General features: G+C 41.4%; 1 protein-coding gene across 3 annotated transcripts in view; it reads left to right on the top strand.

Annotated features, from left to right (window-relative positions):
* The window catches only part of HERC3 (HECT and RLD domain containing E3 ubiquitin protein ligase 3), a 92,518-nt gene that overhangs the window by 9,026 nt on the left and 56,049 nt on the right, over nucleotides 1-27,443 (top strand). For all 3 annotated transcript variants that reach the window (XR_013961239.1, XM_080681010.1, XM_080681009.1), the window contains exons 3-4: nucleotides 1,147-1,401; nucleotides 23,761-23,920. Coding sequence is in view for 2 of the 3 variants with exons in the window: in XM_080681010.1 (XP_080537136.1) it covers nucleotides 1,176-1,401; nucleotides 23,761-23,920 (386 nt within the window). In the remaining variant the exon portion in view is untranslated. The remainder of the gene's footprint in view (nucleotides 1-1,146; nucleotides 1,402-23,760; nucleotides 23,921-27,443) is intronic.

Raw genomic sequence — 27,443 nt, 5'->3', positions numbered from 1 at the left:
CAGGGACCTGAGGCTACGCCCTACCCCAACCCTGTGGGGCTTGACAGGGGACCTCAGGCCATGCCCCCCACCCAGCAGTGCTTGACGGGACCTCAAGGTGCGCTTCCCCCTTCCCGTCATGGTGCTGGGCTAGGGGACCTGAGGCTGCTCCCCCCGCCCCAGCGCCAGGCTGGGGGACCTGAGGCTGCGCCCCCCTGCCTGGCTGGGCTTGACAGGGGACTTCAGGCTGCGTCCCCCATCCCAGCACCAGGCCGGGGGACCTCAGGCCACACCCCCAGCACTGGCACCGGGCCAGGGGACCTGAGGCTGCGCCCCCCCTGGCTGGCGGGGCTTGACAGGGGACCTCAAGGTGCACCCCCAGTGCTGGGTCGGGGGAACTCAGGCCATGCCCCCCGCCCAGCGGGCTTGACGGGGGACCTGGGGCTGTGCCTCCCTGCCAGTGGGGCTTGATGGGGGACCTGAGGCTGCGCCACCCCTCCTGGTGGGGCTTGACGGGGGCCTCAGGCCATGCCCCCCACCCAGCAGAGCTTGACAGGGGATCTAAGTCCGTGTCACCCACCTGGTGGGGCTTGATGGGGGACCTCAAGGCATGCCCCCCACCCCGGTCTGGGCTGCGGGACCTCAGGCCATGCCCCCCCCCCCCATCTTGGCACCAGGCCAGGGGACCTGAGGCTATGCCCCCTGCCCGGTGGGGCTTGACAATGGTGGGACTGGCTGGGTCTGGATCTAGCCCAATGGGGGGAGGGGTGGCCAGGTTTGGGGCTCACTCGATTTTGAGGCGCATATGGGTGGGTGGGAACTTGACTCTGGTCCCGTGGTGTGCCCCAGATTCTGACAGGAGGAAGGTTTTCATATACATTTTACTGATTTTCTTTCATCTCTGACACTTCTATTAGAAAGGGCAAATAGCAATATTAAATTATTTCCTCTAATTAATCCCCTTTTAATGTGCACTAATTTCGTGCACCGGGCCACTAGTTATTGTTATAACATGACTACTTTCAACACTATTAGTAACTGTTCTTCTGAGATGCAAGGTATCTGAAGAATATTAGAGGTTATTTTAAAAAATTGATTACATGTATTACTCAATGTGATTTCCTCCGACCTATTTTTTAAAACCTTTTTTACAAAATGTTTTTCTAGGCTACATGAATTCCTGAAGGATAAGAACAATGTTATGTTGGGGATATTGGTCTCTGGGCCAACCTGGAATCAGCACTAACCTACAAGGAATTGTGGCCGAGCCACAGGTGTGCGGATTTATATCGGACAGAAGTGTCAAGGAAGTGGCCTGTGGAGGAAACCACTCCGTGTTCCTGCTGGAGGATGGGGAGGTTTACACCTGCGGCTTGAACACCAAGGGGCAGCTGGGCCACGAGAGGGAAGGAAACAAGCCAGGTGAGTGCCCCTGTCTGCCTTGATGACTGGCGAGAAAGGCTGGGAATGGGAGCGTGCTGGTGCAAGAGTCTCAGGGAGGCGCTTTGAATGGTGTAGGATTTTCTTCTGTGTGGAACTTCTGTGTCTAATTCAAGCCTGTTGATGGAAAACCAGACATTTCCTTTCCATCTTTTTTTGTTGTTGTTGTTGTTAATCCTCACCCGAGGATATTTTTCCATGGATTTTTAGAGAGTGGAAGGGAAGGGGAGAGACAGAGAGAGAAACGTCAATGTGAGAAAGATACATTGATTGGTTGCCCCCAGCATGAGCCCTGACCAGGGCTGGGCATCAAGTTGTAATTGGTGTGTGCCCTTGACTGGGATCAAACCAGGACCCTTCAGTCCGCTGGCTGACACTCTACCCCTGAGCCAAACCAGCTAGGGCTCCTTTTCATCTTATTAGACAACACATGTTGTTTCAGTTACCAGGGGAGGGAAGTTGACTAGTTAGTTTACAGTTAGAGAAATAGATTTTTCTTCCATAATTGAATACTAACACATTGTGATTATTTTGTGAATAGGTAATCCTCATACAATCAATATCAGAAGCATTTCCCTCTAATTTTTCCTCCAAGGTGCCTATTCATTCATTTATTTCTGCAACATGTTTTGTTAAGCAATTGGGCTAAGCACTATGCTTGGTGGTGTGAGTAGAAAGTGAATGATACAGTAATGATTTGGCTCCAGGGAACCCATGTGGAAGAACGTGTGAGGTAAGTTGGAGAACATGCTGAGGGGATTAAAGGAAAGGGATTCATTTCGCCTTCGGAGGTCAATCAAGTAGGAAGCAGGAGTAGGACTTCAGCAAGTGTGTGTATGTTTATTGCACATACCTGGGTGTACCCAGTGATTAAAGGCATGGGTATGATGGTGCAGTCCTTGTTCAGGGAATGTTGAATAGTTTGGTGAGACTGTTGATGGCGGGTGAGAGAGGAGAAGTTGGAAAGGTAGAGGGCTGATTAGATTCCTTAAGTTTTAAGGTTTTTTCTTTATTGATAACAGGTTCTGTGTGTATTTAAAGTCCATTGGTTTAAGTGCTTTTTCCTTCCACTTTTTCTGTCTAAAGGATCTAAGTTTGACCTTCAGTGTTTGACCTTCAGTGTGTTTATATAGCATAGATCTAGCTATAACAGTGGTTCTCAACCTTTGTAATGCCGCGACCCTTTAATACAGTTCCTCATGTTGTGGTGACCCCCAACCATAAAATTATTTTCGTTGCTACTTCATAACTGTAATTTTGCTACTGTTAATGAATCATAATGTAAATATCTGTGTTTTCCGATGGTCTTAGGCTCTATAGCAGCGGTTCTCAACCTGTGGGTCGCGACAACTGCTAGCAGGGTTCTATAAGGTACTTTCTTAGTCTTGGATTTCAGCTACATTTAGAGGAGTGGTGATACTTGAATGAGTCTCCTTTTGGTGAGAAATTATAAGATGCGGTCTTAAATTGTGACCATGCTTAATTTTTCATATTAGCATGGCATGTGTCATTTTCTTTGTTACTTGCTGATTTTTTTATTTACTCCAAATCAAATGTAGATACTGAAGCTTCATTAAAGGACAGTCTTGCTGTTTTTTTTCTAGATGATTTTACTCTTTTATGTTTATTTAGGCAAATCATTTTGATGTCAGGATGAGCTAATTTTTTCTGTGACACTGGCTCCCTCTTTTACCATATTTATTTCTTCCCATAACAAGTGGCTACATTCTGCAGTTGCCCTGTCCAAATATCAGTGTTCACATTTCATCAATTTTACGTTGCCCACTGGATAAAGGGCCGCAGGGCTGCTCTTATGTAGAATTATTAAGTATGTGAAGTATGATTTATGGGCTTTCCCCCCATTCTTTGCCTCTAGGTTCCCTCTTGGGAACCCTCCCTGCCATATCCTACCAGGCCTGCTCACCTGCAGCAGTACCCAATGTCCTAAACAGTGGTTTCTGGACTTGTGGCCCTTGGACTCCTGGGATTTCAAGGAAGTGGTTTGTAGCATGGTCCATATGTACACCTTTATATATACAATGCACCTGATACTACAGTTTTTCAGATGTGAATACATCTTGCTTTTAACTAAAATAAAAATTTAGTTAACAGTGTCACCAGTTCATAAATTTAGTAATTCCTATTCATTTCGTTTTACCAATTAATATAATACCGAACTGTCATATAGAATTGTTATGGAGGTAGCAGGGAGGTTTTTCACTTTTAAAAATGTTTTTCGTATTAGAAGAGAGTAAAAGCCAAGGTCATCTTTTCTCTCCTGTTAAAACTCACCCGAGTCTTACATTAATCTCCTACTCTTGCGCTGGTTCCCCAGGTGAGAGTCAGTGTCTTAACAACTCATGCTTACAGAGGGGTCAGTGGCAGGTCACAGCCCAACATCATGCTCCTCCTTTTGGGAATATCTACATTCCACCAGGGCTTAGAGATCCTTTAGACCCCTTTCACATCAGTGACCCCTGAAGGACTTGTGTTCACCCTGACCAGCCTTTGAAGCAAGTATTTTAGGCACCGGGAGGAGATCTTTCCATTACTCCTATAGAGACAGCATGGTTAGGGTGAATTCTGGAGTCAGACAGACCTAGTGGAGGCATTACCGTGCTCTGATTCTGTATTTTAGAGCCTCAATTCCCTTTCCTATAAAAAGAGGAGATGTTGGGTTCTAGTGTAGCTCCTGAAGTAGTTTCAAATGATAAAGAAGACTCCACAAAGCTAACTGTAGCCTGTGAAGTCTGCCCTCCTGCCTGTTTTCTCTGTGACTGTGCCTTCTGTCAGGCAGCGTCCTAGCAGAGCTGGTCGCTCAGGATGACTCCCGGCACACCTTTGCCTTAGAACCTGGGGTGAGAAGGTTCAACGTGGGGTGGCAGGTGAGAAAGGAAACAAAATCCTTGTAATCCCACAGTGGCAAAGATCCGGGGAAGGCACTGTGGTGAATACATCTGAATGCAATGCGACGTTCTACCAGGGAGCCTCCTGCCACCAGCTTCATGGAGCTAGTGGTGGGTGGTTCGTGGGCCTCTGGGAGTGAGGAGCAGCTGCTCTGCTTCTGTGTGTACGTTGGGTCAGGCCAGCTCTCTCTGCAGTAAAGGCTGAGTGATTGCAAGAGACCTGAGCTAGAGGTATGCCAAGAAGGCTTTTGGATTCAACCACAGAATCCAGCCAATGTTTATAATATAAATTTCAAATAAACAAGTTTCTAGTGTAAATTACAATAGATTCCAGAAATTTCTGTCGTTGACGAAACTTGCCTGTTAATTATAAACTCCATAGCAGCTTCCAAATAGTTCCTCTTTGAATGCAAAGGTTATGTGGGTGAGCACTTCCCACTCTCTCTCTTTTTTTAAAATACATTTTTATTGATTTCAGAGGGAAAGGGAGAGGGAGAGAGAGAGAAACATCAATGATGAGAGAGAATCATTGATTGGCTGCCTCCTGCATGTCTCCCACTGGCGATCGAGCCCACAACCCTGCCATGTGCCCTTGACCAGAATTGAACCCAGGACCCTTCAGTCTACAGGCTGACACTCTATCCACTGAGCCAAACTGGTTAGGGCCCTCTCTTCTAACTTTTTCATTGGTAGGTATGTTCTAAATCTGGGTGCCATTTGGGTTTATTTTTAACTAGAGGCCTGGTGCATGAAATTCGGGGTGGGGGTGTCCCTCAGCCCAGCCTGCACCCTCTCCCATCTGGGATCCCTCTCACAATCCAGGACTGCTGGCTCCCAACTGCTCGCCTGCCTGCCTTCCTGATTGCCTCTAACCGCTTCTGCCTGTCAACCTGATCACCCCCTTAACCACTCCCCTGCCAGCCTGATTGATGCCTAACTGCTCCCCTGCCAGCCTGTTTTCCCCTAACTGCCCTCCCCTGCAGGCCTGGTCACCCCTAACTGCCCTCCTCTGCAGGCCTGGTACCCTCCAACTGCTCTCCCCTGCAGGCCTGGGTCCCCCCCAACTGCCCTTCCCTGCAGACCCAGTAACCCCCAACTTCCCTCCTCTGCCGGCAGGGTCACCCCTAACTGCCCTCCCCTGCAGGCTTGATTGCCCCCAACTGCCCTCCCTTGCAGGCCTGGTTCCTCCCAACTGCCCTCCCCTGCTGGCCATCTTGTGTCCACATGGGGGCAGGATCTTTGACCACATGGGGGCAGCCATCTTGTATGTTGGAGTGATGGTCAATCTGCATATTACTCTTTTATTAATAGGATAGAGGCCTGGTGCATGGGTGGGGGTCAGCTGGTTTGCCCTGAAGGGTGTCCTGGGTCAGGGTGGGGGTTCCTTTAGGGTGTGGGGCGGCCTGGGTGAGGGGCCTGTGGTGGTTTGCAGGCCAGCCAGGCCCCTGGCGACCCAAGTAGAGGCCCTGGTATCTGGGATTTATTTATCTTCTACAATTGAAACTTTGTAGCCTGGAGTGGAGCCAATCCTTCTGCTCGCTCCGTGGCGGCAGCCATTTCTGTTGGGATTTATGTATCTTCTATAATTGAAACTTTGTAGCCTTAAGTGGAGGCCAAAGCAGGCCAGGGCTGTAGAGGCTTGGTTTCCTCCATTGCCGTGGGCAACCCTAGCCTCCTGCTCTCTCCAGCTCCGTGGTTGCCGCCATTTCTGTTGGGATATATTTGTCTTCTATAATTGAAATTTTGTAGCCTTGAGTGGAGGCCTGGGCCGGCAAGGGCAGGCGGAAAGCTTGGCTTCCTCCATTGCCAGGGAAACCCAAGCCTCTCTCCTGCTCTCTGTGGCTGCAGCCATCTTGGTTGGGTTTATTTGCATATTCCCTCCTGATTGGCTGGTGGGCGTGGCTGGTGGGCGTGGCTTGTGGGCATAGCAGAGGCACGGTCAATTTGCATATTACTCTTTTATTAGATAGGATGAGTGGGAAAAGAGAAAGAGCTTGTTTTCTATATGTGCTTATTGAGAACTGTGACCTGGAGAGCTCCTAAACGTGGAGGTGGTGACAGACAAGAGACCCTGTTTCAGGTAGCCTGTGCTGGCCCTGGCCCCCAGAAATGCTGCCCCCAGGTAACCACTGTGGTATTTGGGGAGGGAACTTGGTAGAAGGCCACCTCTGCAGAGGACATGTTTCTGGGGATAGTGGGCAAGTCTGAGATTTCAAGTTGACATCATTGCCCAGACCAAAGGACTCTGCAGTGTGAAGGATTAAAAAGAGTGAGGGGAAGGAAAGGTGGAAGGTGATGGTATAGGCAATGTACCAGGACAGAATTCTTCTATTTGAACATGTGTCTTGAGTCAGTCCTGCCAACTGTCATCTATCAGTTTATACTGATATTTTTATTTTTTAATATATTTTTATTGATTTCAGAGAGGAAGGGAGAGGGAGAGAGATAGAAACATCAATGATGAGAGAGAATCATTGATCAGCTGCCTCTTGCATGCCCCCTACTGGGAATTGAGCCTGCAACCTGGGCTTGTGCCCTTGACCGGAATCGAACCTGGTACCTTTCAGTCTGCAGGCTGATGCTCTATCCACTGAGCAAAACCAGCTAGGGCTATACTGATATTTTATACGTTGTGTCTAACTGGCACAGTTGCAAGGTACACAAATTCATATTTTGGAGGCATCCTGTACCTGTGACAGAGCAGTGATACAAAGCACTCCACAGTGCTTGTATGGTTGTCTTCTTTTTTTTCTCCTTGAAAGCATGTAGTAGTTTCCAATTGCTTTTATTGCTCCTAAGGCAGCGGTGCTTTCCTTGTACTCTTTCTCTCCTCACTACTGCCCCTATGTGACCAACTTCCCTGTGTGGAGGAGAGAAGGCATTTTAAGGGCACGTCCAATACTAAAACTCCTGGTTATGCAGGCACATACATTTTTCCATTGTGTCAGGCAACTTAGGGTTCTAGCTTAGGTGTCTCCATGACTCATTCATTTGTGCTTCAGCCAAGGGCAAAGATGCCTGTGATTCCCAGAAACATTTTTCGTGGGCAGAATGCCAAACCCCGTCTAAACTCAATGTCCAGCTTAAAAAAAAGTGTTGGATTATAATTGTTTTGAATATTCTTCTCCCACATGACTTTTCTCTCTTTATGCTCTCCCTTGTGTTGTGATACATTCTTAACTCCCCCTTCCAAAATCAGGGATGGTTTCAGCGATTAGGACATTGTGTGATTATTTCTAATTTCTTCATGTTTTTGCTCATGAATTCATCTGGTAACTTCCGAAGACATACACTTACAGAGTTGCATTATAGGAAGACTTATGTGCCTTCCTTTTTAAATAAAGCATGCAAACAAAATGTGAATTTTTTTCTAAATGATGACATTTTATAAGTGATTAATCTATCTTGGAATATTTTATTAAACTAAAATAGGAACTGGTTGCCTATAGAGAAAAATGAAAAATTTTACCTCAGTTTACTGTGCTTCTCCTAATTCCCACCCAGCCACATTGTCAGCACTAGTCTTCAGCTAAATGGACAGTTTTCCTTTCCCAATATTTACTCAATTTCCCATATTGGGGTTAGCATAAATTAATTCTCTGAATTATTGTAAACCTCCTAACCTTTCTTCCTATCTTAGTAGACAAGAACTGTATTAGCTGCAATTATTTAGTTTAACCTAATTTGACTATGTTAAATTTTAAAAAATTCTGCCTGGACATCCCGGGAAGCCTTTTCCTAGCAAACCCCAATTTATAAGAAGACTAACATTTTTGTGTCAGCCCTTTTGGATTCATATCTATGATGGGTTCCTTTTACTTTCTCCTGAGTTAGTTTCTCTCTTGCAGGTAATTTAATCCAACCCACATTCACATTTTGTCGTCAGTCTAATCATTTCCATAATGCCCATCACCATATGTAACGGCTCTTCTGCTCTTGATAAATGAGGTTTATAAAGCAGAACATCTCAAAAGCCTTAATTCTCAGAGCTGTGTGGGCTGCTAACCCTGGTAGAAGTAACACTTTGAACTAACTTATCAGTTTGCTCTCCTGTCACTGAAGGCCTCAGTAACTTTGTTATGTTAATCAGCTTTCTGCCAAAAAGCAAACTAGCTGAGCTGAAAGGAAATAGAAGAAATTCTATAATGACTTCCTGTTATTGAAGTGCTTATTTCCGTAACTCTGATATGAAAGGCAGATGGTGCCATAGGAAGTGTTCAGATCTCAACACTACACTTGTTAGGAGTGGCAGGTGGCCTGGGAGATTGTATACCCTTTCTGATAATGATAATAATAGTGGTAATTAAACTGGTTGGCTTTTTTGATAGCTGAGTGGACAGCTTTCTGGTCCGGAGGCCTAGGGATCAGAAGCAAATGTCATTTAATAATTTTATTTTCTGGTGTGCTTAATCAAGAGTTATAAGGAATTCTATATATGGTACTCAGCCTGTTTCTCTAAAGATATTAGAAAATAAATACTTATTAATGAACAACTCTAATGTGAGGTATTATTTGTGACTTTAAAAAATTGGCAGTATTTTAAGTAATTAACGCAGTGGTTTGTATTGTGATACATTTGTTAATTGTAAATGTGGTTAACTGCATATACATATTATAAGCTTTCTCTATCTTGATGTGCTTAGCTTTTTTTCTTTATTGTTGACACTATTACAAATGTGCTTAGCATTTTTAAGCTGATTAATCCTTATGATAGCCCTGTAAAGTAGGTCAGTATTATTATCCTAGGTATATGTAATGAGAAAAGGAAAAGCAGTTGAGTTTGAGTCTTGCTTGGGTACTGACAGTTTGGTTTTAAAATTCTAGAATTATGCCCACAGACATATTTTTAACCTCAGGTTGATCGGCAGAATTAATAGAATTTTTTCGTTCTTTACCTTATTGGTCCCAAGAAAAGTAACTTGTATATATTGGGCACTTTGGAAAAACTGATTATCCATATAAGACATGCATACATATATCTTATCTCTACACCATAGTTAACATTGCCTCCAGCATTCTGGACCCAAATTGCAAAGATAGGAGAAACAAATGTCATAGTATGTACACTAAAGGCTACTTTGTGATGCTCCTGGTGTACTTGAAGTGGTTCAGCAACAATTAGGTGATTTGATATTGCCATAGTTCAGAACATAGAGTGCAATCTGATTCCACCTGAATTCTGTGAACAGTTATTTTAGGCTTCCAGTTAGCTTTGATGGGTGAATCTTTGGACAGAGATGTAAATAACCTGAAAGAAGCTTTTCCTTTTTGCATTCTGCAGTTGCTTAAGAAGAGTCACTCTGAAGTCTGAACCTATTTGATACCTGCTTTTTTGTTTTTAAATGGGCCTGTATCAGTCAGGATGCTTTCAGCAGCAAGTAACAGAATATAGTACTAAGGTAAATATGGAATAAATAATGAGTAAAACTTAGGACCTTATATAAGAGGTCCAGAGAGAGATATTTCTAGGACTGGTTAAATCAGGGGCATATCAAGCACCCAGGTGCTTCCTATCTTCCTGTTCTGCCATCTTCATTTCCTTGGGTTTGTCCCCTCCCGGACACCAGGTAACTGTCACAGCTTCAGTCTTCGCATCCTCACACAACTGGATTCAAAGGCAGACAGAAAGGGGAGTTTCAAAATGGGGAAATTTTTTCCCAGAAACCCCCAGTATACATCCTCTTTTGTCTCATTGGCCAGGTCTGGGTTACAGGCCAACTGAGAGCAATCACTTCCATGCATCAGTGAAATAAGAATTATCTGATTGGCACAGTCAAGGCTTGTCTCCTAGGTTTGGGGAGGGGCCCAGCACCCCTGACGGTTCTGGTGCAAGGAAGAAGTGGGCGATAGCTGATGGGTAAGCAATGCATAGTGTCTTCCACAGACCGATGGCGTATTGTGTGCAAATTTGGGTCTTTGACACCTTAAAGTGGAATTATGGAGTCTTATTTTTGTTCCATATTATGATCTGTAGTTTATTGTATGAATTCAACATCTTCACATCTGCTTTTAAAACAAAACTAATGGCTGTTATGGTGAGGCAATGACTTTCTCTAGTGTTTATTATATGATATGTGATGTCAAATTGTGTATTTCCTAAGAGTTAGTATATTATTCATGTTATATCATAGTTTTAAGTACAACGTGGTAGGCACATAGTGTACAAATGTGTTACATAAATAAAATGTCTCACAGGTTTTATTATTTTGTTACTTTGCCATGTTCTGTATGAGTTTGGGAGATGGCTTGGGTTGGGTAAACACAGATCAGAGTGATTCGATGTTTTTAAAAATTGCTGAATTTTAAGGATGGAGAATAAAAGAGTGACTTGAATGGTAAAAATTGCCATTTATCAGGCTTCACAGAACTAAGAGTGGATTTGGTGTCATGCAGCAGAACTTCTCCAAAGAGAGCTGTAGTAGACTCAGCAACTTCAGTTCAGTAAATTCTATCATTATTTTTACCCATTTTTAGAAAGACTGCAAAAATCATGAGTTGCCTGAGAACATTTTCTTTAACAAGTGGTATCACCTGGTCCATGAGTCAGTCATTTATTATTAGTGGTCCGCCCTCCTCCCTCCCCCCCCACCATTTAACTATCAATCTTAAAATCATAAAATGAAGCAGACTCTAAAGTATACCCTTTACAATACCTCTCATCCCTTACTACGACACCTTTCCTCAGTACATTTCCAGGCGAATGTGAATATCCGTTTCTTAATATAATTGATACAGATACCTTCCAATGACAGGAGACTTAATGTTTTTGCAGAATGTGTGCGTATGAATTATGTATGAGGCAGTGATGGATGGATAGGAGTGGAATTTTATAGTGATGTGGAGATTTATTCTTCCTGCCAATTTTCTAGCTCATTGATATAGTTGTAATATTTTTCTGGGCCCCATTTAAACCTGCTTATGTTCCCCAAGTGCTTTACCAACAAGGTAAAGCCATTATGCTGTGTTTTTGTTGTTGTTTTTTTTTGATGCCAGAATCAGCTTGCTATATTGAAAGTTTTAGTACTGGCCAGGTAAACTCAGTTGGTTAGAGCAGTGGTCAGCAAACTCATTAGTAAACAGAGCCAAATATCAACAGTACAACGGTTGAAATTTCTTTTGAGAGCCAAATTTTTTAAACTTCTTCTAACGTCACTTCTTCAAAATAGACTCGCCCAGGCCGTGGTATTTTGTGGAAGAGCCACACTCAAGGGGCCAAAGAGCCCCATGTGGCTCGCAAGCCGCAGTTTGCCGACCACAGGCTAGTGCTATATGAATAGTGCCAGTCATGGTTAAATAGGTTGTACTGATTAAAGCAGCAAGTTCTACCTTCTGTCTATACAGAACTCAGAGGATATTTGGGCATAAAGTTAAAATAGCGAGTGCGGGGAAGGTGGAGACCATTATGCCCTGAGGCGGCAAGTCCCCTGTTTTTCTCTGAGGAGGTGTAGGCAACACCGATCTCCTCCAGGCCGGCTGGAAACAAGAATGTTGGGAACTAGGAGAGAAAGGAAAGATAGGAAAAATGGGGATAGTCATGCTGAGCTCACCATGAGGCACACATTACATGTTCTTTGTCCTTCCTATGCAGGAAGGAAGGCTGCAGTAATTATGGAGTGTTTTTATTTACTGTGAGGGAGCATATGACAGGGATACCTCAAACCAGCTGGTCATGAATGAGAGGTTGGAAGTTTTCTGTGATGTCTTTATGAGTGTTAGCCCATGCTTTACCTATCTTTCTGTTCTTTATTCTTCACCAAGAGTATCTTTTGAAGCAGAAAAGCTTTAATGAATACCTTTAGTATTTGCAATACAGCAACATTAGTGGTGAACAATGAATATACTAGAGTCATTCTGGTTATTTCATGCTCTCCCATTGGTCACTGAGGGTAAAACTTAAATTGACAAGATGCCTGTTTTCTTTCTTATATTCTAATCTATATATCTAAAAGCCTAAGCGACCATTACGACGGAATGACTGGAACGACTGGTTGCTATGATGTGCATTGACCACCAGGGGGCAGATGCTCAAATGCAGGAGCTGCCCCCAGCCTGCCTTTCCCAGGGGGGCCAAGGGCTGGCTCCCTCCTCAGGGCCAGCGGCCAACCTCCCACATCCCTCCCCGCCTCCCTCCCCCTGAACAAGGAACTGGGGTGGATGGTGAGGGAAGGAGGAGGCGGGGAGGCGGGGAACCTGATTGGCCCTGATCACCAGCCAGGCCTAGGGACCCCACCTGTGCATGAATTTCATGCACCGGGCCTCTAGTTTGTTATAAAGCATCTGCTACCCTCTCATATGGTGGGATATTTGTTTTTTAGGTTTTGTAAATAGCTGCTTTTTATATTTCTAAACTGACAAAATGTGATTAAGAGTGGGAAGGGGTGGACCAGTGCCCAGAGAGCAATGAGTGATAGTTCTCTTTCTCTCTTTGCCCCCTCCTTCTCTCTCTCTCACCTGTGCAGATATAGGTTGAATGGGGAGAGGGTGCTAGTACATTTCACCCATGGTTGGGCAGGGTCACTAGACCTACAGAATTTCTTTTCCTTATCATTTTATGAACTTAAGAAAAAAAGTAAATCTCACTGCCATCCCTTAGCTTTATGGATTACTATTTAACTGTTTTGATTTAGGTATTTTGGGTCAGCCCACTGTTTCAAGTTTGTTCAGTTTAAATGAACCATTCACTTTGGCAGTGTTGAGCCAAAGGGAGCTGTCTGGAGGACTTGGGATTGATCATGAGTGTCCAGCCAGGAGAGCTTCAGGCCTAGGGCTGAAACCAACCAGTGAAACAAAGCTCTCTGATAGGAAAGACGAGGGAGCCAAAAACTTCACGATAAATGAATCCTTTACTGTTTTAGTTTAAGTGGCTACTCTCTGTCCCTTGTTTTGGACTGGCCATGAAGGCCAGACCCACTAGTCAAGAAGAAGCCACACTTTGGGTTTCTTTCACTTTTACTGTTGTTCTCCTTCTTAATGCATTCTTGACTCTGAATTTTGCTCTGTGTAATTTGCATATTTATATAAAATACTAGGGCACTGTGACTTTTCTTAGGCTCTTATGCAGAACTTATTTCTGGTCAAGATTGCATGGCTGCCCAGGTGAGTCAGACATATGATAATGAGGTATTTCCGTCCTAGCTGGTTTGGTTCAGTGGATGGAGAGTCGGCCTGGGGACTGAAGGGTCCCAGGTTCGATTCCCATCAAGGGCACATACCTGGGTTGCATTTTAATTTTTAAAATGAGGTAATGTTATAATACTTCTTTGTAACATTCATTTCCTGTCAGTATCTCATGAATATTTTTCTATGATGATCATGTTCATACTGATCTATATTAGCTTTTTAAAAGACTGCATATTTCAACTTGTAGTGTATAATCCCAATTTACTTCTAATTTTTTTTCTGTTAATAGCAGTGCAATGTACAGTATTTCTTTATGATAACGTTTGTTGAAATTCAACTGTTGTATCAAAGACTATGCAAAAGTCTGAAGCTTATGGAATATTGTCGAAAAGTCTGCCTTAAAGTTTGTACTGATGGGTAGTATACTAACATTAGGTGTCTACTAGTTATTTTGTTAGAAGGTAAAGGATTTGTATCATAATTTTAATTTTTCAGTCCTTTCTTCATTTTTACCTGAAAGTTAACAAATGTGTTATCTCTCTATCCTTTGATTTAATCAAAAACAATTTTTCCATTTACCACAGTTTAAATGGTTAATCAAAAGTAGGGACTTTTTACACAGCCTCTTTGAAAAGAAGTGGACTAGCAAGTATTTTGTTGTGATTGCACATCAGCTTCCAGTGTATATTTTGTGATTTAGTATAGAGAACTTTTTATTATCTTTTGGGTCAGTCCATGGGTTTTGGCTGCCTTCCAAGGAGGCCAAAGTTAAAAATATCTGAGCTCTAAGGAAGAAGAATAGTGCTATTGGTTAACTGTAGGATGTGGTAAAAATTGGGAGGGTTTGGTTTTTATTCTGGATGAGAACAAATGTTTATGAGATAAACATATATAAATTGGTCTCTGCTCCTAGTTCCTGGCACAGAGCTCCATAAAAACCCTCATAAATTTCTTAAGTGATAAAGCACTTTATAAGCTACCTCTTGTTCTAATATATGTTTTTTTACTCCATTCCTGGCACAAGTTTCTAAAAAACTTGTAAATTCCCAAGTGATAAGAGCACTATGAGCATCTTTTGTTCTAATGAGGTGATTGGGTGGGCTCCTAGATGGGGGCTGGTCACCAGAAAGACCAAGCAGTGATTAAAGGATTAGAATTTTCAGCTCCCACCTCCCATTCTGCAGAGATGGGAGAGGGGCTGCAGCATGTGTCCGTGAGGAAGCCTCTTGTAATAAAGGAGGCATATAGCAGTGGGGAAACTGGGATTTCTTAACCATGTCCTATTTATATTAGTGGATCTAACACAGATTAATTTATTTTCTAAATGGACCTGTCTTGGTTCTGTCACTTCTGATTCATGCATTTTTTTGAAAATGTTTTAGTTTCTCCATTCCCACTGTAAAGGATGATGATGCTTTGAAATATCTATGAGCTCTCCATTGATTTTGAAGTAACCAGTTTGTTTTCTCCTTTTACTAGGAATCATAGTATTTTAATGTCTGTGACTTCCTTAGCAATCATTTGGGATATCTTAATGCTGTTTGCATTTTGGTATTAAAGACTTTATATAGTCAACAGGTGTTTCCTAGCATTTCTTGAATGTGAGGCAGTGTTCCTGTAGTTTACACTCTAGTTCTTGTAGGTACCCATGCAGGCACTCTGGTGCTGTCATTGTACAGGAAAGGGAAGCTCTGTGAAGGATGAAGCAGCTATGGTAACATCTGAGCTGACCTTCGAGGGTCAGTTAGTGTTTTGTGCCTGAGCATTAAGATTTCAGTCTTCTTGGAAGGGTTTTGAATTATCAACTGGAGGACTCAGGCATTAGCTATATAAAGTTACATATACCACTGTATCCCCACCACAGAGGTCCCTTCTGCTTTTAAGATTCCCTCTACCAGAGGTGTCAGGTAGTTTCCTAATTTACAGTTTTTTAAAATCCTTTTAAGGCATCAGATTCTGCATGGTTGGCAAATCTGAGTTCCTGAAAATAACTGAGTCACTGCAGCTAGTTTTATTCTGATTAGTGGCATGCTAATGACTCAAAAAAAAACCTCAAATACTTCTTCCCTCTCATTGCCTGTGGCAGGCCTCCATATGTTCTAATTCAGTATATTTGGTTTCTTGCATCTGAAAGCATACATGGTAAATTTGATTTATGGCTTTAAGAATAAAATACCCTAAACAGGATTTTAGGAATCTGTGGGACAAGAATATTCATATCATTGGAGTCCTAGCAGAAGAGGAGAAAGAATGTGGTGCTGAAAATAATAATGACTGAAACATTTTCAAATTTGACAGAAGACATAAACCTATGGATTCAAGAAGTCCAGTAAACCCAAGCAAGATAAGGTCAAAGAAATCCACACCCAGACAGGTCAAAATCAAACTTGAAAATTAAAGACAAAGAAAATATTTGAAAGCAGCCAGAAAAAAATTACATATTACCTACAAGGGGATAATTATTGAAATGACTGTGAATTCCATCCCAGAAACTATGGAGGCCATAAGTGGTACAGCATATATGTGTGTGTGTGTGTGTGTGTGTGTGTGTGTGTGTGTGTGTGTGTGTGTGTGTATGTGTGTGTGTATACATATACACACACATACACATATACACACATACATATATATATATTCATTTGTTAATCCTCACCCCAGGGTATTTTTCCATTGATTTTTAGAGTGGAAGGGAGAGGGAGAGACAAGAGAGAAGCATTGATGTGAGAGACATCGATTGGTTGCCTCCTGCATGAACCCCGACCAGGGCCGGTGAAACGTGCTACCAAGGTACATGCCCTTGATCAGAATTGAACCTGGGACCCTTCAGTCCAAGGGCCGATGTCGTGTCCACTGAGCCAAACCAGCTAGGGCAGTGGTACAGCATTTTTAAATTGCTAAAAGAAAAGAAGTCAACGCAGAATTCTGTATCAAGCAAAAATTAGCTTTCATGAATGGGTGTGAAACAAAGACATTCCCAGGTGAAGAAAAAGCTAGAAAATTCACAGCCTGCAAATTTATTCTAAACAATAGCTAAAGGAAGTTCTTTGGACAGAAGGAAAATGATACCAGAAGGACTATATTGGAACATCAGGAATGAAGGAAGAACAGTGGAAATAATAGATGTCTGGGTAAATATAATAGACTATTATCTTATTGAGTTCTTTAAAATACATCTCTGATGGTTGAAAGCAAAAATTATATCATTGTGATGGAGTTTACAATGTATGTAGATGTAATATTTAAGATTACTATAACGTAAAGGGGGAAGGGTAAAGAGATCTATATGGTGGTAAGGTTTCTACATTCTACTTGAAGTGGTAAAGTATTGATTCTAAGTAGACTCTGAAAATATAAATATTTAGATTGTAATCCCTAGAGCAATCACTTAAGTATATAAAGAGATATAGTAAAACAACAATAAATTAAACTGAAATACTAGTAAATGTTTAGTTATTGCAGAAGAAGGTAGGAATGAGGAGAAGAACAATGGAACAGATAACATAATAGAAATATTAAGTAAAAACCCAAACACATCAATAATTACATTAAAATAGTCTAAACAATCAAAATACAGAGATTATCATATTATATTTTAAAAAATAACCCAGACATATGGTGTGTATAAGAAACTGACTTCAAAAATAATAATATGGGAAAGTTAAAATACCCACACCTGGGTATTTACTCCAGAGAAATGAAAACTTATTCTCACACAATAATCTATACACAAACGTTGATTGAATCCCTATAATTGCTAGAAGCAATACTTTGTGGTATATCCATAATACGACGGAATACAAAGGAATAAGTTACTGGTACATTCAACAAGTTGGATAAATCTGAGAGGTATTAAGTGAAAGAATCTAGACTCAAAAGGTTAGATTCCATTTATGTGACAGTATTGAAAGTACAAAATTATCGTGATAGAAAACAAATTAGTGGTTACCAGGAGTTAGGGATGAGGAGACTTTTCAGGGAGATGGCACTGTTCTGTATCTGATGGTGGCAATGGTTACTTGTGCTTACATTCATAGAGTTGTACACTAAAAAGAGTCAATTGACTGTATGATAAATAAAAAAAATGTTTTTAGAAAGCTGACTCTGGTTTGAGTTCCTTGGCCCAGGAGCAAGGTTGGATTCCTCTTACAGAGAGAACTCTTTAATTGGGGCGGTGGGGGGGTCACTTTAAAGTGTGAGTTGTTACAGAGTTGAGACCCCACCAAACCATAGCCCAGATCCTCCAAAACGTGTAGACAAAAATAAGAAAGTAGTTGAAATATTCTTAAGAACAGGACCTTTCAGATATAGAAGCAAAGAAAATGAGGGAGAGAGAGCCTAGTTGTGTTGTGGGAGACAAGGGGACTCCAGGAGGAAAGCCAGACACTCAGAAATTCTTTGTTGGGATCTGCAAGGGAACTTGGATTGTAATCTGAGTAGTTTGCTGAGATAGTTTATTTTCATCACCCCAAAGTTGTACTCCTCAGTCTGGGTTGATAGGTACTTTGGAGGAAAATTGCCAAGGGAGAGCAGAGTGTAATAGCAGGAGGCAAGATGTGCACTACTAGAGTGAGAGTTCAGTGGGCAACAGAAAGCAGGGTTGGGTGAATGCGAGGACTTAGAATCCACAGAATAGCAGGGGAAAGTGCTGGATTTCCCACAGTATGGCTCTGTCTTCTGTTTTCTACTATTAAAGAAAAGTGTAATCTTTAGAGTAGACAATTTGGGGAAACTCAAAAAGGAGACATCTAAGTGATGAAAGTAATCCCTTTTGTCATACCGACTGCTGAAATTCAATTTATTTTGTTATAGTTTTTTTATTAAAAATATGTTTTTATTGATTTCAGAAAGAGGGAAAAGGAGAGAGAGAAATATCAATGATGAGATGGCATTATCTATCTGCTGTCTCCTGCATGCCCCCTACTGGGGATCGAGCCCACAGCCCCTGGCATGTGCCCTGACTGTGAATCGAACTGTGACCTCCTGGTTCATGGTTTGACAGTCAAAGGCTGAGCCACACCAGCTGGGCTGTTACAGTTTTATTAGTTAAAAAATTTAGTACTAAATATTGATCACTGATTTTGTATATCCTGTATACTTTCCACCCAACTGCTCATATTGATATTTGCAAACTATTGGCTATATATTCTCATCTGAATAGTCGATAGGGGGAGTCAATTTCCCATTATCCATAATTAGACTGTTCAATTCATATTTACTTTCATCAATTTAAAATCTGCTTAGTCCATTTTCAGGAGGGAAGATGATATAGCCTAGTGGACATACGGGCTTTGAAGTCAGAGAGACCTGGATCCGGTCCTAGCACATTAGTTGTGAACCTTGGCCAAGTTACATACTTTTTCTGAGCTGGGGCTTATAGAACCTTTGCCTCACAGGGTTGTTGCAAGGATTAAGTAAATATTGGCATCATCCATCTACCCTCTAGCCCATATCATCCTTCTCCATTACCACACTTTAGTTTATTAATTTGAAAATACATTAAAAAATTCTGGTTCAAAAGCCAAGTAGAAATAATCCTAATAATACAAGTCTGATTGAACTGCTGATTTGCTCTAAGCAGTATTCCACATTTGCCACCCTTCTGCTCTGTTACCATGGCTCAGTCAGAGTCGATAACATTGCTAAAGACTTCCAAAGACTAAAATGTTGCTTTTAGAGGACCAGAGAGAAAATCTGCTTTTATCCTCAAAAATTGCCAGATAGTTCTTGTGTGTTTAATGTGTGGGTTGAACTTCTGTCATGATCTGCAAAATATAGTGTATAGTTTTGACATAATGAATCAGAAGACACTGCATGTGAAAATGTGCGTCTCAGCCTGAATGTTCCTAACTGGGGCAGAGGTGTACTCTGTGAGAGGCTGAATGAAGCATTCAGTGTCACATGGGCCTGACCTATGGGGTAGATTCCAGAAGAGGGATTATAATTTCACTGTAACGGATCCCCAGTCTGAAATACATGAGCCCTGGTTTTTGGCTAGGAAAAATAAGTCGAACTTAGTACAACCAGTGGTTTAAAATTCTCCACAAATCTTTGCACTACTGAACAGTTTCTCTGTCTTGGGGCTGCAAATTTTGTTGTGATGGTGGTTTGATGCCTCTTCTGGTGGCTGATAGTGATGATGGGACAGTATTGGTTTGCCTAGGGCTTGACCATACTGGGAGGAAATGGTACTTGGAATTGAGACATGCCCTTTTGAGGTTGCTTAGCTTAAGTATGGTAAACAAGATCAAGAGGGATGCTATTGATGGATCTTGAGGCAAGGAAACAGATGGTAGATCAGATAGAGTGTCCTGTCAGGCAGAGGAGAAACTTAGTATTGTCATGTTAACTGTTTGCTAATGTCCAGGCAAGAAAGGCTCATGGTTGGCATAGGAGGTCAGGTTGTAGGGCAGTCCTCAGTCATGGCTGAGATACCACCCAAGCCTGAGAGGTCATAAAAACAGCCCAAGTCCTGGAACTGTGGTAGGAGGTGGAAATATGGTTAGAGCCTACTGAGCTACTTCAGTAGGCTTATCTTATATTTTTCCAAGGTAAAGACAGGACTGTTCTTAGTGCATAGGGCAAGGCTGAGATGAGAGGAAGATTCTAATACCAGAAAGAGGTGAAAGAGGATGGGCAATGGGAACAACAGGAGTTACAGCATTTTTCAGGAGATTTTTCTGACATGAGCATATTTTTTTAGAGGTGTTCTTTTCAAGTAATATATTTATACAAACTATGCCTACGTCAAATAGCAGCTCCCTATTTCACTATCCTCACCCTTGAGTCTCACTCACAGAAGCTATTACTTTGACATTTAACTTTGTATTTCTAAATAACAGGCTTATAATGTAATTTTTTGATTTTTTTCAATATTGGACATAATCTGGAGTCTTTCTCCTGGGGAAGATTAGCATTCTCTTATATTCTCAACCCACCCTTTCCTCTTCCCTCATCCTTAGATGCTTATTTGCTCTCAAATAGTTGAGTGTTTAAAACCAACTTTTAAAATCAATTAAGTTTTTACATTATATAATGTAAATTACATTTATTTGGTTATGCCTTCATGTACCATGATTGCTGCTTCTTTTTTTTTGTTAATTTATTTTTTAATTGTTTGAAGTATTACAAATAGTAGTACATATGTCTCTTTTTTTTTCCCCACTGACCTCCCCGCAGCCTCCCCTTCCCCCCAGTACTTGCCTTTACCTGCCCCCCCCCACCAGTGTCTTTTATTCATTGGTTATGCTTATATGCATGCGTACAAGTCCTTCAGTTGATCTCTTACAGCCACCCCCCCCAAAACCTCCTCTGCCTTCCCGCTGTAGTTTGACAGTCTGTTCAATGCTTCTTTGCCTCTGTATCTATTTTTTTCCCCTTTTCTTTCCTTTAAAAAATCTTGCCTCTGCAGACTAGAAATAAATGTATAATAACAAAAAATGTTTGAGTCCCAATTTCAATGTCCAACAGTTCTGAGTCCCCGTTTCAATTCAAACAGTTCCTTATGTGTACATGTCAGCAATGATATCTGGATGGTGGGCACATGGTGGCAATGCAGGTCCGACCCTCTCTGGTTTGGTCCTAGGCAAGCTGCTGCGACGCACAGCTGCTGAGTGCTAGCGTGGCAAGGCGTCGTCAGCGTCTCCCATCTCTGGACTGTTTCTCCTCTTGTCTTCGTGGTTGGAGCAGACCTGTCAATTCCTCTCTGTTGCAGGAATCCACATGGTCTTGGAGTTGTTTTCTGAAAATATACAAACATATTCTCGACCAAAAGTTAATAAAGAATCTTTTCTATATAATTGATTTGGGATCCTTTTTATTTTTGCCCAAACGATTTTCCTTTGTCTTATTTAGACACCATGTGTGTTTTTAATGGGTGTCTTGCTGTTAGCATTACAAATGAAAATTAATTTTGTAAAGTAAAAATTTTCTAGATGTAATTTACTTATAGGATATTTTTCCTTACATGATATTACCCTACTATCCCCCCTTTTTTGATTAATGGAGGCTTTTGTAAATTTTATAATGCAGTCTTGATAACTTTAAATTTTAATTTTTTGCACAAAAATATGACTGCTTTAGGTTCATTGCATGTTCAGGAATTTTACCATGAGATGAACTACCAATAGAAATTTTAGTTACCACTTTAGGAACAGCTTTTTGTCCAGTACAATTAAATTTTCTTGAATATTCACTTATTTAAATTAGCCTATTTAATTTTATCTGAAAACTTGATTATTATCTTACTGTCAAATTTAATACTCTACCAACAATCTTAGTTTACCCTGTAAATATTAGTGGAAAGGATTATTTGCATTCTTGAGTAGGCCCTGAGCATTCCTGGTGCTAGGCTGGATTTAGATATAGGGCAGCTGCTGTCGGCCAAGTCTCTGTCTGTTACCTGGGTCCCAATCTGAGCTGGTCCAAGTCACTGTCTGTCACCTGTGTCCCGATCTGAGCTGGGCGTGGGAAGCAAAGCAGCCATGGGAGCAGGAGCTGCTTCTTTTTTTATTGTTTTAAGTATTACATATGTCTCCTTTTCCCCCCATCAAACCCTCCCCGGCCACTCCCACCCCCCAGGACAAGCCCCTACAGCCCCAGTGTCCATGTCCATTGGTTATGTTAATATGCATACATAAAAGTCCTTTGATTGATTTCTTACCTGCCCTCCCCTGCCTTCCCTCCCAGGATCTGTTCGCTGTTTCTCTGTCTCTGGATCTATTTTTGTTCACCAGTTTATGTTGTTCATTATATTCCACAAATGAGTGAAATCATGTGATACTTATCTTTCTCCGACTGGCTTATTTCACTGAGCATAATGCTCTCCAGGTCCATCCATGCTGTTGCAATTGGTAAAAGTTCCTTCTTTTTTATAGCAGCGTAGTATTCTATTGTGTAGATGTACCACAGTTTTTTAATCCACTCATCTGCTGATGGGCACTTAGGCTGTTTCCAAATCTTAGCTATGGTAAATTGTGCTGCTATGAACATAGGGGTGCATGTATCCTTTCTGATTGGTGTTTCTGATTTCTCCATGATTGCTTTTACTTCCTGTAAAACGTTTAGTGTTTTCTGGAATTAATTATTTCCTCCCTCGCCCGCTTTGGCATAGTAACTTCTATATTATCTGTCAGAATTGTAAAACAATATAAAACTCATAAGATTGTGTTTCCTTTTTCAGCTTGTGAGACATTCTCCATCTTTGCCTCATAGGTCTGCTACATAGCTATCTTGGAAATATTCTTTACCTTGCCTATGCAAAATTCTTTTTTTAAAAGATTGAATTTATTGAGGTGTCATTGGTTTGCAAACTATACAGATTTCAAGTGTACAACTCAATAAAACATCATCTGTGCACTGCATGGTGCGCCCACTGCCCCAAGCAAAGTCTCTTTCTGTCCCCATTTTCCCCTTCTTTGTCCACCTCCACCTAGCCCCCACCCTCCTTTCCCTGTGGCTATCACCACAATGTTGTCTGTGTCTATGTTATATATATACTACAGGCCCGGTGCACGAAATTCGTGCATGGGGAGGGGGCGAGGGAGGGTAGTCCCTCAGCCTGGCCTGCACCCTCTCCAATCCGGGACCCCTCGGGGAATGTCCGACTGAGTCTCGCAATCCAGGACCTCTGGCTCCTAACCACTCACCTGCCTGCCTGCCTGCCTGATGGCCCCTAACTACCTCTGCCTGCCTGATGGCCCCTAACTGCTCCCCTACCCGCCTGATGGCCTCTAACTGCTCCCCTGCTGGCCTGAATTGCCCCTAACTGCCTCTGCCTTGCCCCGCACCCGGGTCCCAGGATTCCCTCCTCAGGCCGGTTGCAGGCATCCGGGACCCGGGCTTTCCTCTCTCTGGCCGGCCGCAGGCACCCAGGACCCGGGCCGGCTTAGCCTAGGCCACGGCCGCAGCCGCAGGCGCTAGCGCCCGGGACCGCAGGGCGGGTGGCTTGTCCCTCTCCCAGGCCGCAGCCTGGCTGGTCCCCATTCCTCTCTCGCTAGCTCATTTGTGCCTGGCTGGTCCCCATTCCTGTCTCACGAGCTCATTTGTGCCTGGCTGGTCCCCATTCCTCTCTCCTCAGTGTTGAGTGTCTGAGCCATTATGGCATGATGGCATGTTGACGATTTGCATATTAGCTCTTTATTATATAGGCTAATTTATTTTTTGCTAATCCCTTTACCTTTCATCCAATCCCCCTCCCCCCCTCCCCTCTGACAGCCATCAGTCTGTTCCATGTATCCATGCTTCTATTTCTGTTTTTTTAAACCTAATTCCTGTTTCTGGGCTGTACATTTTTCTCCTTTGGTTTGGTCTCTTTCAGAGCAAATTGGAGCGTTGGCAGATCAGCATATTGTCCATGTGGCGTGTGGCGAGTCCCACAGTCTGGCCCTCAGTGACCGGGGCCAGCTGTTTTCTTGGGGTGCAGGGAGTGATGGTCAACTGGGACTCATGACTACCGAGGATTCAGTGGCAGTGCCCAGGTAAGAATGTCATAGAAAGGAATCTGAGTTTTCAAATGTCAATTGTTGTAAATAGTTTTTCCGGAGTTGCTTTGTTAGACATCTTGTTTTAGTTTCTGCTTTCTTCATTTAATTGCTTCTCCTTTGTGCCACTGCTGTGCCTTATATTGTTATAGAACTTGTTATAAAAATTGTAATTATTTACAGAAGTGTGTATTTCAAGTTAAAAATGTGAGGAGTTTGGGAATGTACTCTATTTATTCTAGTAGCCTAAATTGCTGACAGTGCTTGGAACTCGATGCATTTTTGAATTTAAAAAAGCATATTTTCAAATAACCTTTCACATAATGATGCAAATCAAATGCTCAATTAAGCACTTTAAACTAGAGTCACAACGCTGACCTTACTCTAATAATAGGCCAAATTCCCCAAGCATTAAGAACAGCTAAAATACTAAATATGCATAAGCTGTTTAACACAATAATATTAATACAGTGGTTTTGAGTCTCTTAAATATTTACTTCTAAATCTTAGATGATTTAGCTAAATACCTAACAGATGTTTCACCACTAAAAAATAATACAAAATATTGAAGTTACTTTCAAGTGGACTTTTTGTGGGTGATGTGCCCGTTTGTTGAGGGTTTGTTTTTGTGGTTTTTTAAAAAATATGTTTTTATTGATTTGAGAGAGAGAGAGAAAAGGAGAGGGAGAAAGAGTTAGAAACATCAGTACATCAACAATCATCGGCTGCCTCCTGCTAGGGATTGAGCCTGCAACCTGGGCATGTGCCCTCACTGGGAATTAAACTAGCGACCTGTTGGTACATGGGTCGAAGCTCAACTACTGAGCCACACCGGCCGGGCTGTTGAGGGTTCTTAATGATCAAAGAGGCCACCAGTTTATGTCCACCATTTAATTCCGGTTCCTTTATACTACAAATATATAAATAGCCCTTTTGTAGTACTTGTCATGTTCTTTGTAATTATTTATTTAATGACTATTTCTAGTACAAAGCTGGGAGCTCTTGATGGCAGGACACCTGGAGTATTTACTTTAGCACCACCTTTATTAAGGGTGCCCAGCACATACATTGCTCAGCACGAATCTCTTTAATAAATGGCCTCTCTTCGGACCTTGCCCAATTATTGCCCCCTTTAAAGGACAATATATTCTTCTTCTTTCTTTTTGCCCCTTTTAGATTTTTGTCTTTTTAATCAAAAGCTGTTTTAAGGAAAAGAGGAACATGGAGGTAAGAGTGATTTGATTCACTTCCTGATTTAGAATAGGTAATGTCTCAGATTCATTACTTCTAAAAATTAATTTAATTTTGGAGGAAGAGTGAGAGTGATGTAAGAAAAAAGGGAGCTATATTTTAATGAAATTGTGGGAAAGATTTATAACAATAACAAAAGTATTTCATTTGTTGATGATAAAGAATTAAAGGCTTTTAGTGGCATTTCATTTCTGAAAATGAAGTAATCTGTTATAATAGCAATTTAATTTTCATTAGTTGTGTCTAAATTATGGATGACTTTTGAGACTGGTTTATGTATAATTTTATATTATAACTTAATTAAAATGAATTTATTAATAACAGTATTGTGGAAAGTAACATAGCTTTGAAGTTAAATAGCCTCAGATACTAATACTGGCTCTATTATTTATTAGGGGAATGACCTTGGCAAATTAACTTATCTAAGCTTCAATTTCCTGACTTAAAAATGTAGTTATGTATTGTGTACCTTTACAAATTTATTTAGGAGGATAGATTAGATGAGCAGGTAAAACACAATAGCCCGGCCAGCATTGCTCAGAGGTTGAGTGTTGACATGTGAACCAGGAGGTCATGTTCGATTCCCGGTCAGGACATATGCCCGGGTTGTGGGCTCGATTCCCTGTGGGTGGTGTGCAGGAGACAGCCAATCAATATTCTTTCTTATCATGATGTTTCTATTTCTCTCTCTCTTTATATATATCCTCTGCTCTCCAGCTCAAGGATATAATTTCCCTATTTATTTTTGTCCTTTTGACATGCTTCCCTTCTGTAACTATGGTTGTGACAAGGGAAAGGTTGATCCATAAAGGAATTGTGGAGAATTTGAGTGGAAACTGGTCAGAAAAAGGGCTATTGCTATATAAATTTCTGAAACATTGGTCTCCTAGTCAGTAACTAATGTTCCAGTTTAAAAAAATAGTGGAGTTATAACAACTGTTGACACATGCAGCAACTTAGATGAGTGTCCAGGGAATTATTCTGAGTGGAAGAAAAACCAATCCCAGAGGGTTACCTGGTGTATGATTCTACTTACGTAATATTCTTGGAATGACTAAATTTTAGAGATGGAGGATAGATTAGTGATTGCCAGGATCTAGGAATGGGGGAGGGAAGGAGTAGTTATAAAAATACATCACCAGAGAATCCTTGTGGTGTTGGGACTGTTTAGTATTTTGACTATGGTGGTGGATGCATGAACATACACAGATGATAAAAATAATACACATCAGAAATGAGTACAAGTAAAACTGAGGAAATTTGAATAAGATTGGTAGATTGTATTAATGCCAGTATTCTGATATGACAGTTTTGTAAAATGTCACCATTGGGGAAAGCTAGACAAGTATATAAGGGATCTCTCTATTATTTCTTATCACTGCATGTGAATCTGTAATTATCTCAATAAAAAATAGTTGGGTAATATTTGCTACTAAATGCACATGCGAACTCTATTTTAAGTTTTTTATATCTGAAAAAATAAAACAGTAACAAAATTGATAGCTACCAAACTAATATCCGCCCCTATCTATTTCTTAAAATACCCCACTCCCAAAGGCATGTCCATCTGACTCTTTTATTTCTATGGCATCACTTAATGAAGAGGAGTGTGGCAACTTGTGAACATTAAAATAGAGAGCAGGAGATATTCCCAGGCTTCCCAACTCTCTTGGCAGTGCAAGGTACCTTACGTGGTTTTTTTTTTTTTTTTTTTCCCCATTTAATTCTTACCCCTGTGAAACAGGTACTGTTCTTATCTGTCTTTACACAAGCAAGCAGAGGAATGCGATTTGAAAAGTAATCATAGGAAATCAGGGTTTTGGAGGCATTGTCATTATTATTTTTTTTTAATTGTGGTAAAAAACACACAACATAAAATTTACCATCTTCACCATTTTTAATGTACTGTAGTTCAGTAGTGTTAAGTATATTCATATGTGACCAATCTCCAGAACTTTATCTTGCAAAAATTAATCTCTATACCCATTAAACAACAATTTCCCATTTCTCCTCCCCTGAGCCAACCACCATTTTACTTTGTTTCTATGAATTTGGCTACACAAGGTACCTCATAAGTGGGATCATATTATACAGTATTTGTCTTTTTGTGACTGGCTTATTATATAAGTTAGCATAATGTCTTCAAGTTTCATCCATGTTGTAGCATGTGTCAGAATTTTTTTTCTTTTTAAGGCTGATTAATATTCCATTTATATGCCATATTTTGTTTATTCATTCATCTGTTTATGGACACTTGAGTTGCTTCCAC

The sequence above is a fragment of the Plecotus auritus genome (genome assembly GCF_963455305.1).
Source record: "Plecotus auritus genome assembly, chromosome: 1".
Taxonomy (NCBI): domain Eukaryota; kingdom Metazoa; phylum Chordata; class Mammalia; order Chiroptera; family Vespertilionidae; genus Plecotus; species Plecotus auritus.
This window is presented reverse-complemented; position numbering and strand designations above follow the sequence as displayed.